Source organism: Nematolebias whitei, chromosome 4 (genome assembly GCF_014905685.2).
Source record: "Nematolebias whitei isolate Nwh7 chromosome 4, NemWhi1, whole genome shotgun sequence".
Taxonomy (NCBI): Eukaryota; Metazoa; Chordata; class Actinopteri; order Cyprinodontiformes; family Rivulidae; genus Nematolebias; species Nematolebias whitei.
In genome coordinates this window covers 4,342,750-4,353,974 of record NC_056501.1, presented here as the reverse complement: position 1 = coordinate 4,353,974, position 11,225 = coordinate 4,342,750, and the positions used below count along the sequence as shown (strand labels likewise).

At 38.3% G+C, this 11,225-nt stretch overlaps 1 protein-coding gene across 2 annotated transcripts in view; it reads left to right on the top strand.

Moving 5' to 3' along the window:
* Nucleotides 1-6,034, top strand: part of anxa5a (annexin A5a) — a 25,779-nt gene extending 19,745 nt beyond the window's left edge. For both annotated transcript variants that reach the window (XM_037675599.1, XM_037675598.1), the window contains 4 exons: nucleotides 573-668; nucleotides 845-903; nucleotides 2,667-2,789; nucleotides 5,916-6,034. In XM_037675599.1, coding sequence (XP_037531527.1) covers nucleotides 573-668; nucleotides 845-903; nucleotides 2,667-2,789; nucleotides 5,916-5,975 — 338 coding nt within the window. In that variant the 3' untranslated portion in view covers nucleotides 5,976-6,034. The remainder of the gene's footprint in view (nucleotides 1-572; nucleotides 669-844; nucleotides 904-2,666; nucleotides 2,790-5,915) is intronic.
* The last annotated feature ends 5,191 nt before the right edge of the window (nucleotides 6,035-11,225 follow it).

Below are 11,225 nucleotides of genomic sequence, written 5' to 3'. Positions count from 1 at the left end.
AAAAAAAAAAAAAAAAAAAAAAAAAAAAAAAAAAAAAAAAATGCTGTTTAAAATTAACAGATTAATTCACAAATATAAAAATATATAAAGATATATATATATATATATATATATATATATATAAAGACGTTTTTAAACCCTTTTCACACTCTTGCAATATTTAAACAATGTTTCTAAACTCTAAATCCTCTAAAAGAGCAGAGAATGTGTTGATTGTAGTTCTCTGCCTCTGTAGCTTTTTCACTTGAGAAGTAATCTGATAAATAAAATCATAATGTTTTTTAATCAGGAAACTGTGCCATGAAGTCATAAAATTGTGCTACAACCAACCCATGGGGGAGGTTGTGTTTGTGGCTTCAACTTCAAGGTTCTGGTCTTTTCACCATTTATGATATATCTTAATGGTTCATGCTCTAATTGTGCCCCCAAAAATATAAATAATAAAAAATATGAAGTTTAGACATAAACCCCACCCCCCCACAACTTTTGTAACTATTTTTTTCCTACTTACGCCATCACCACAATTTGTTTTTCATTATTGTTGGCATACTTTTGTTTTTCTTTGCCTGCAGTATTTGATGCCTACAAGAAGCTCTCTGGCTCTGACATAGAGGACAGCATTAAAAGCGAGACGTCTGGAAACTTAGAGAATTTGATGCTCGCTATTGGTAAGAGTCTCCCTTTGATAACGTGACACCTACTTTACGCCACCACTGCAGTGACAATGAGCCTGTCTCCCTCTGCATGCTTGAATATACTTCAGTAAGAGAAAAGGCTTCAAATCAATGTCAAACCTCACCATAATCAAGGTTTAGTCTCCTGCTTGGGTTTTATTTCTCCACAGTGAAATGTGTCAGGAACGTCCCGGCCTTTTTCGCAGAGAGCCTCTCTAAATCCATGAGGGTAGGTAGTGTTCCTCCACTCAGTGAAAATAACTGTACTGCACTCATTTGATGCAACTAAAAGTTATTGACAACAAACTAAATGGCCAGCGGCTAAAAACACAAAGAAGAAAAATGTTCCTTCCTGTCAGAGTTCTCATTTTACAGACGGATAATTACTCATTTGAAGGTAGAGTCCGTGTTCAGTGTGATTTCAGTGTCTAATAAATACGTCTGCGTTACACTGAAACCTTTAAAGCATGTGAAATATATGTTGTTTTTATCTGCAGAACTTGTTAAAATAACATGTTCAAAGACAAGATTAAGGTTAACAGGTGCTTTTTAAAATTGTTATTATTTATTAGGAATGTTTATACAATTGTTTTTGAACAGAAATAAGTTGTTTGTCATTAAATAATCTGGTGTCAAAGATGGTATACAAAAAATATGAAAACTAAATAAAATTAGCAGTAATACATAATATGACATAATGTTATAATAGAACACCTGGTATGCACTCGGTGAGTACCCAGTACTTGCTAAGTGCTTACCAAGTATGTACCTGGTACACACTGGATACATTCCTGGTACTCAACTAGTACAAACAGGGTACTTACCTTGTAGTACCTGGGACATACCTGATACATACCATTATTTACCATACCATACCATACCATACCATACCATACCATACCATACCATACCATACCATACCATACCATACCATACCATACCATACCATACCATACCATACCAGCTTTATTTATAGAGCACTTTAAACATCCACAGGACCAAAGTGCTGTACAGTACACATAATAAAACAGTCATACAGTCATTCCATCATTTAGGTCAGGTCTGTCTTGTAAATGAGTCCCTGAGGCTCAATGGGATTAACTTGTATAAATAAAGGTTGAATTAATTTACCAAGTACATACTGGCAAGTTTCTGGGTGCAAACTGGTAAGTGCTTTTTGGGTCAGTACCATGTACTTATTTGGTATTAACTTGGTTCTAATAAGTATTAATGAGTACTTCACTGGTACTTACCTGATACAAACTAGGTACTTATCTGGAACATGCTAACTGGTATGTACCTGGTTCTTATAGAATATTTATGAGTACTTCCATAATTGTTCTATGTGCTCAATAAGTAGCAGGTATTTACCAAGTATTTATGAATACCTATTTGGTATGTACCAGGTACTGACCAGACCTTTACAAGTGCTTGACTTAACTGGTTCTTACCAGGTGCATACATGGTACCTATAGGGACTGGGCTGTATTGTAAGCTACTTATTATTCTGCACTTATTGGGTATATATGTACCATATAAATGCAAGGTAAAACGGAGAACAGACCTGGTACAAACCAGGTAATTGCCATGCACTTGACGAGCACTTGACTAGTATTTACCTGGTACTTACCAAGAACATCTTGGGTTCTTACCTGGAATGTACAGGGTACATGTATGGTAACTATAGGGACCAGGCTGTATTATGAAGTTGCTTGTTATCCTGTACTTACTGTTTGCATAACCCAGTTTATCCCTCTGTGCATACATAACTCATAGAGTCTAGATAAAACCTGGAACACACCTAGTGAAACCAGGTAACACATGCTACTTACCTGGTATATACCAGGTACTTACGGTACATACTTGATACTTACGGGATATGTTCTTAGTACTTACCTGGTACATAGTGAGCACTGTTGAACTTTGACCACCATCATATCTTTGCCTCTTTGAATGTCTTAAATTTAAAGTTGTTTTTTTTGTTTTGTTTAGCGAGCTGGAACGGATGACAAAACCCTGACGAGGATCATGGTGTCCAGGAGCGAGGTGGACATGTTGGACATCAGAGCAAACTTCAGGAAGATGTATGGACAACCTCTTTACACCACCATCCAGGTATCAGTCAAGCTGATTCATGTTTTTGGATCTTCACTTATTTTTATCATATTAAAGAGTTTAATCTTTCGTTGTAAAAAGTGACGTCAGTCGTTTAACTCTGATGTTGTTCTCCGTGTTGTCATCCATCCCTCTGCATGACGTTAAACCACACGCTGCACGTGCTGTGTGTGCGCTAATAGTGCAGGGATGGAGTGAGAATTGGTAATTTACTTTAAATGTCTTGTTCAGTGTGATGAGACTGCTTTCCTGCTTCTCACACTATGTGAATTAATCTATTCTCCCAGGGCCAGATGTTCCTACAGAGAAGAATCATTTCCAGCCCCTTGAGGAATTCACCGAAACTGAATAGATAAACAAAGTATAATGGAAATAACATTTGAATACAACTAGTGGTTTTGGTTCATAAAGGGATTACCATAGAAAATGTTAGCCTTTTTATCTGTGCTTTATTATATTAGATTTCAGAAACTTTCATTAGAATAAGAATAGGAATAGATGGTTCTCACAGCTGGCGTATATGAATGAACCCTTTTTTATAACTAAGAATCCTAATTATAGATGTTTTTTTTGTTAAACACTCCGAGCCCCTTCGTTTCACTTCCACTCTCCAAGTTCAGTTTATAATTCTTATTGGGTTTTTATTATAAAAATGAAATGTTTGTCACTCGAGCTTCACCAGAATTTTTTAATATGAGATGAGAACACATTGATCATATTATGACCAGTTTGTAAATAATATGCAGCAAACATAAAAAGCACAACATATGTATTACCTGGCCAGCTAAGTACCAGGTACATACCCGATACATACCAGGTACCTACTGGGAATGTATTAGGTAAGTATAAGGTACATACATACCAGGTACTGGGTAACAAGTCCTTTCATAATAAAAAAACAGTTCCTGAAAGTACCATGTGCATATACTGAAAGACCAGGTATGTACATGGTAAGTTCCAGGTGAGTGGGGAGTGGTGGCGCAGAGGTTAGAGAAGATGGGCCTGTGCTTGGAAAGTCACAGGTTCAACTCCCGGTACCATTAACATCAAAATGTGGGTGAAAAAGGTGAAACCCCCACACCTGCCTCTACCATTATTTGCCCCACTCTGGGCCCCTGAGCAGGGCCCTTAACCCCCATCTGCTCCCAAAAACAGGTCTCTCTTAAAATTAGTTCTCGTGACTCAGTGAGACTACCTGGATAAAGAAAGGGTAAATTAAAAAAAAGAGTGCCAGGTGAGTACTAATACATACTTGATATGTACCAGGTAAGTACCAGGTGCTTATCTGGTACGTGCCCATCAAGTACCCGGTATGTACAAGGTATGTACTGGATATTTACGAGGTACATTTTAGGTTCTTAACTGGTACTTACAAGATCTTTACAAGGTACCTGCAGGGACTGGTCTTTATTTTGAAGTAACTTATGGTAAGTAAATGGTAAATGGACTGTACTTATACAGCACCTTTCTATCAAGATACTCAAAGCGCTTCACAACACAATCTGTGCCTCATTTACCCAAAGACTAATCAGAGCTTTATCACATTCATACACTGATGGGACACACATTAGAGACTATGAGGTGTTCAGTGTCTTGTTCAGGGACACTTCAGCATGCGACTGCTGGTGGAGTCGAACCCCCAACTCTTGCATTTGAGGATGACTGCTCTAACCACTCATCCACAGGCGTGTTAAGTGACCTGTTCTATAAAGTCAAAAGTAGTCAAAATGGTGCTAAAGTAGCAAAACACTAGCTAAAACAGTTAAAGTCTGGCTAAAAGCTTAAACACTAGCAACAAGTAGCAAATGCCTACCTTAAAGCTAAACATAGTTAAAAGAGCTATAAATTAAAAGTAGCAAAAGGTCTACTGATGTTGAAGTGACTGATTATAGTAATTCCAGTAAATATAGGCTTGTTGGCCGTGGGTGTTCAGAGACTCAGGTGTTTAAGTGGTCGTTCGATAATAACAGGGTTTGACGTTTTGTCCCCTCTACATGGCTAAATGTGCTTTGGTGAGATGCTGAACCTCAAGTTCCTCTGCATAGCACACAGCAGAGCCATTATTGTGCATTAATGGGTTTAAAGACAAACAGGTTCCACATTACGTTAAACCAGCCACTAGGGAGCACAAGCCAGTGTATCTCTTGTGCTGGTCCCAAGCCTGGGCAAATGGTGAGGGTTGTGTCAGGAAGGACATCCAACGTAAAACACTTTTGACAAAACTGTAATGCGAATTCCTCTAAGCATAACTATACCAGATCGGTCTGGGCCAGGGTTAACGATGACCACCACCGGTGCCGCTGTTACTGTTAGTCAAAGACCACGAGGAGGGAAACGTGTCAGGAGACAGAGGGAGGAAGAGGAAAGTCAAGAATGTAGGACTGAGGGTTGCAACTCTAAATGTGGGGACAATGATAGGCAAAGGTAGAGAGCTGGCTGGCATGATGCTGAGAAGGAAGGTAGATGTTTTATATGGCCAAGAGACCAAGTGGAAAGGCAGCAAGGCTCGCAGCATTGGAGCAGGGTTCAAACTGTTTTACCATGGTGTGGATAGAAAGAGGAATGGAGTAGGGGTGGTCCTGAAGGAGGAGTTGGCAAAGAATGTAGTAGAGGTGAAAAGAGTGTCAGATAGGGTGATGTGCCTGAAGATCTGATGCCAAACATTGTCAGTGGTTATGCTCCACAGGTTGGATGCGATGTGGAGGAGAAAGGTTCAACATTATTTTATAAATCCCATTCAGATGTGTAACAGAGGTTTCCACGGCTCTGACACGTTTAAATGTCGAGAGCTTTTGCTGAAGCTCTGGGGACGTGTGATCAGCTGATGGGCCAGGATGTCAAACGTTTGTTCCAAAACACTTTGCCAAGAAAGGGCACACGAGCCATTTGAGCTTCTGCGGTTTGCTGGAGGGTGAATTAACATGTGGAGAGGAGGAGCAGAGTCTCTGAGCAGCCACACGTCTCAGTGAGTGTCGCCGTGACATTCACGTGTCCTTTTATACTGAGAAGACTAAAACAGCAAGCAGGGTGTAAGGAATATGAACATGAAAATCCCTTTGAGCGCAGTGATCATAAAGGTTAAACATTTAGTTGTTTTTCCATCTTTTGTTTGTTTTTGTTTTGCAGGAGGACACAGACGGAGACTACCAGAAGGCGCTGCTGTACCTCTGCGGAGGGAAAGATTAATCATGTTTATGACGTGTTCAGCAGCGCTGAGTGATGAGCTGCTGCGAGACAAATCTATACGCCAGAGACGGGAAATATCGACCCACAGTTCTTCTTCTGACTTTAACGTAGAATTGATTAAATTAATGCGATCTTCCTGCATGTCATTTTGACTCATATCTGCCGTGTGAATAAAAAACTAAACTGCAGTACTTTGTCTGTTTTTACTGAGGAGCTGGTGCACATTTGGACGCAGAGAACAAAGTTGTTTGCGACTCTTTCAGTTGACCTTACAAAGTTGGCAGTTGTTTACCTCATATGTGTTAAATCAGCCGGCAGAGCACAACACCGCTGTTAAATTATTAAATCTACGTGTCAACAACACCGCTGCTCTTATTAATTACAAATGAGACGTGGATCCAGAGTAGCGTTTCAAAGCTGGCGTCAGTAATCAATAAGTCAGGAGGATACGAGACGTCGGCTGGCTCGGCTGTTTGTGGAGGGCGCAGGAAGTCTCTGCAGGTCAGCAGGTGGTGATGGCTTCAGTTTGCTGAAAGGGAACCACAGGGTGGCAGCAACCGTCAAAATCATCACCAAATTTCAACACAAAGGTTAAAAGGGTCATTATAAAACTGACAATTTATTTTATTAAATTCGGTCTGTTTCATAAACCAGTTTTCGTTCTGTATTAATTTAAAAAGGTTCGTGTATTCAAAATCTCAATATTTCAATTGGGTTTTGTTTGTTTCATGTATCATTAAATTATATTTAATAGCTACTGATAATAGTTTATTGAGCTTTTATTGTATACTATATATAGCTCATTATAATATCTGTAAGTCCTTACATGTTTTCTCATATGAAATTCATTTCAGTTTAATTCTGTAACGCCAACAGAAACATTCATATATATAAAAAGTCAGTCAATAACTTTATTTATCTGAGGAGCCAACATTAACATGTTTAACACGTTTAATTAACATGTTTAATTAGCAAACTCATCATTTCCACTTGCTAACAAAAGGCAAAGGCAGAAATTATGTTTATGCTCGTGTGTGTGTTTGTTTGTGTCCGTTTATTAACTAAAAGTGTCATGAACCACTGGACAAATTCAAAGTAAACTTACAGAAAGTAATCATCAGATGTATTTAAAAAACTAATTAGTTTTGGAAGTAAACTCAACTGAAGATGGCCACCGCAGCTACTTGACCTTAGCACACACTAAAATGAACGTAACTCAGTGACATCTACAGATGCTGAGCTAAAGTTTGGTGTGGTAGTAGCTGAGAGTCATTCACAACACACACTTCAAGCAATAACAGACCAAAAACATTGCAAAGGGGGTTTAATTTTTGGACCTGAGCATCTTAAGAATCAATCTTTCAGTCTTTCTCCGTCCTTAGATGCATTAATCTGTCCTCCAGCTCTAATGTTAAAAATCTTGGTGTTATTTTTGATCAGGACATGTCTTTTATCCCCCACATTAAAAACGTTACTAGAACCTCCTTCTTCCACCTGCGTAATATCACTAACATTAGAAACATCTGATCTAAAGATGATGCAGAAAAACTGGTCCATGCATTTGTCACATCTAGACTGGACTATTGCAATGGTTTATTATCTGGGTGTCCAAATACTTCTTTAAAACTCTTCAGTTGATCCAAAATGCTGCTGCCAGAGTCTTAACTGGAGTTACTGGGAGAGATCATATCTCTCCAGTTTTAGCTTCTCTCCATTGGCTCCCTGTCAAATCCAGAATAGAATTCAAAATCTTACTTCTAACCTACAAAGCTCTCAACAACCTAGTTCCATCTTATATTACAGATCTTATTGTTCCATATTTTCCTAACAGAGCACTTTGTTCTCAGACTGCAGGTTTACTCATGGTTCCTAGAGTTTCCAAAAGCAGAATGGGAGGAAGATCTTCCAGTTCTCAGGCTCCTCTCTTGTGGAACCAACTTCCAGTTTCTGTCCATGAGGCTGACACATTGTCCAGTTTTCAGACTGGGATTAAGACTTTCCTTTTTGATAATTCCTATAGTTAGGGTTGGTTTGTTATGCTGCTATAGACTTAGACTACTAGAGGACAAACTGACCTCATTTCTTTAAATGAATTGTTAAAATTGTATAGTTTTTATTTGATACTATTTCTATCTTAACATGTGATTCTTGACCTGCCATTGTGTATCTATTCCTCTCAAACCCAGCTGGTCGAAGCAGATGGTCCTCTTGTCCTGATCCTGGTTCTGCTAAAGGTTTCTTCCTCATGAGGGAGTTTTTTCTATCCACTGTCGCCTTCATGCTTGTTCAAGATGAGAGTTCTGTGATGGAGTTAAACTCAAAGCTGCTCCTCAGATAAATAATTTTAAATTATTATTTTATAGATGAATGTTTCTGTTCAGTGTCCTGAGACGACTTCTGTTGTGACTTGGTGCTATAGAAATAAACTGAACTGAATGTTGCAAAAGGTCGCACATCTTGTCATTTACAAAATATGACCAAAACGTTTACACGTTTAGTTTGAATCAACATGTGAGTCAGCAAATGATTTTAGTCTAAATGTCTGATATGAAAGAAAAGTGAATGATATGTATTTACACAAGTAATCGTCTGTATGGTTTTCTTTTACAAGCTTTTTTCTGCCACTTGTTGCTTTCACACCAATCGCCTGCGGCTGTGGTAGTTTATGTTAGCGTGCTTGTTCTGTTCAGCTGCTCTCTGCTGACCTAGATTCACTTTAAATCACTGCAACAGGACTCCGGTGGATTTGATCACAACTGACCCACAGCCAAGTGAAGAGAAATGGATTTCTCTTGTTTTTAATGCAAACTGTTGGGTTGTTAGGTCACACACTTTAGGAAATAAACGTGCTGATGTTGGCAAATTATAAAAACCTGCAGCTTTGATTCTGATCCCACAGAGTCAACGTGCATATAGTAAATATATATAAGTAAATATATATATATATATAAAAGATATAGCATATCCTAAAGTAATCCAATAATATCCTCTAACATGAAGGCAGAAATAATTCCAGTCTTTTATTATAGTTAATTTTAAGATTTGGTGCATTTGACTTAGTTATTTCATTGGTGTAGAGGAAGGAGTCCTCAGATCGTTGAATTTTGATCAGTAATTTCATTCTGAAGGGGCACCACTTGCTTTCCGGTTCTTAAGCAAGAAAAATATGAAATCAGACTCAGGTTTTGTGCTCTAGTGAGTTCTTTTCGTATTAAATTCAAATGTCCTATATAATAAAAAACGCTTTGAGTCAAAGTACAATTTTGTGAAGTTTATTATCGATTTTGCTGAATATAAATGATCAAAATGATGAGTACAGCTGAAGAATGAATAATGGCTTTAATTTGACAACACAAGAAGAGGTTATGGAATTATCTTCTAAACTTTAATATGGTGAATTATGAGGTTCAAAGGCAGAGTAAATTATCATCTATAAAGTTAACTAAAGGAAGTGTTTTGGCTAGATGTGATTTATCAATTTATTAATTCTAATTAATAATGATGAATTTTGTTTAGACTGGACAACTTCTTATCTTGAGCACCAGGCACCAGCAGAGAGAAGGAGCAGCTTTTCCTACCGATTTGAAGTTCTAGTTCAACCGCCCGAGGGTTACCAGGAACTCTCTTGAGATGAGTTAAGCATCGAAGGTGGATATCCCTCGACACTGGATATCAGCTGAAATCTGGAGTCGATAGTTAACTGGTTCCCGATGGGGGTCAGTTGATGGGCTCCTGGAGGGCTGCGTTTTCTCCTTCTGGTGACAAGGAACCTTTTGGTGCTTCCTTGAAACACGAGACAAATCTCTGGAACACTTGTCTCTTTTTTACATGAACGTCTTATCTTCTGGCATAAATTTCCGATTGCTTGACCTTTTTTCTTCAAAAGCTTCCCAAGACTGCTCTAATCTAAACGCCAGAATAACTTTCTCTGACTTAGAGGGCGTTACGATACTGATGGTCGACCCAATCAAAACAGAAAGGGTGGACCTTTGTTTCAGGTTACTGTTTCATTTGAACTTTAATAACATTATTAAAAATAAATGGCTAATTTACTCTGCTTAAATACTCAATATAACAGCAGGATAATTAAAACTTCTAAGCAGTTTTACTCATCCATAAACATTTTCATTAGAACTTGTGCAAACAACAGTTGAAACCTCTGATTACTAGTTTTTTTACATCTACTTTCTCTTATGCATGATTAAACTGAGTACTAAGCTGAGAAAGAAGAAACAAGTTATTTCACAACAGTTTTACAGCAAAACATTCAATTGTGTTCAGGAGAACTCAGAAAATTAAATTGGTCAGAAAAATAACTTCTAATGTGGGATGGCAATGTTGCTTCATACATTCACTACTACCAAGAGTCCTTGAGGAACAATGGGGTGGTTCTTTCTCACACCCTGACTGCAGGACGAATCCTCCCTTTTAGGAAGAGATGCACATAACGCTCAGATGTTATTTTTCAAAGGTCAGATGGAAAGGTTCTCATACAAAGGGCCTTTCAGCTGTGCTGAAATCATAAGAACAGGTGTGCAATTAATTACAATAACAGATTTTTGTTATTTGTGTTTTTGTAACATGGTTTCTTACTGTCCAGCGTTGGGAATGAGAGTCAGTCTTACTTTCAAAGTGTCAAAAGAATAAAAGTTGATGGTAGAAAAACCTTGATGTGTCCCTTCATTGGGTTCAGGACTAGCTCCTTCCAGTGTTATCAATTTATTGAAGCACTGCTGCTAATCTGAGGCATTTGAACTTTTTGCTAGACTCGTGCATTATTTTTGTTATTTAAATGTAAATTTGTGCAGGAAGAAATGTACTAACTGGACCTGATGAGACAAAATGGTTGAACTGTAATCAATTAAACAAGAGAAACATGTACTCTAAAAGTGGAATGGTTCTTCACCACGATCACAATGTAAACAGGTTTTATTTTTACTTTGTAAATTAAAATCTAGTGCAGAGCCGCCAATGCTAGCTGTATGGTTTGAACTGAGTGACCTTGAATCTGTTTTAGTGCAGGTGCAAAGGCAGGACGCAGGCCGATGAGCTTATTTTAGGAAGAGACCAAAACGCTGCAGTGCAGGGAGTCCAATAAAAACCAAAAACATAAAGCAAACACGCCAAATGCTTGGCTGAGCACAAGCAAGATAACTCCAGTAGCCGAGATGATAAGGTGCCGAAACTGATCTAAAGAAGCTGAGGGTTGCACTCCGAGGAGTCAAGAACTGATAAAATGCTGCAGTCAAC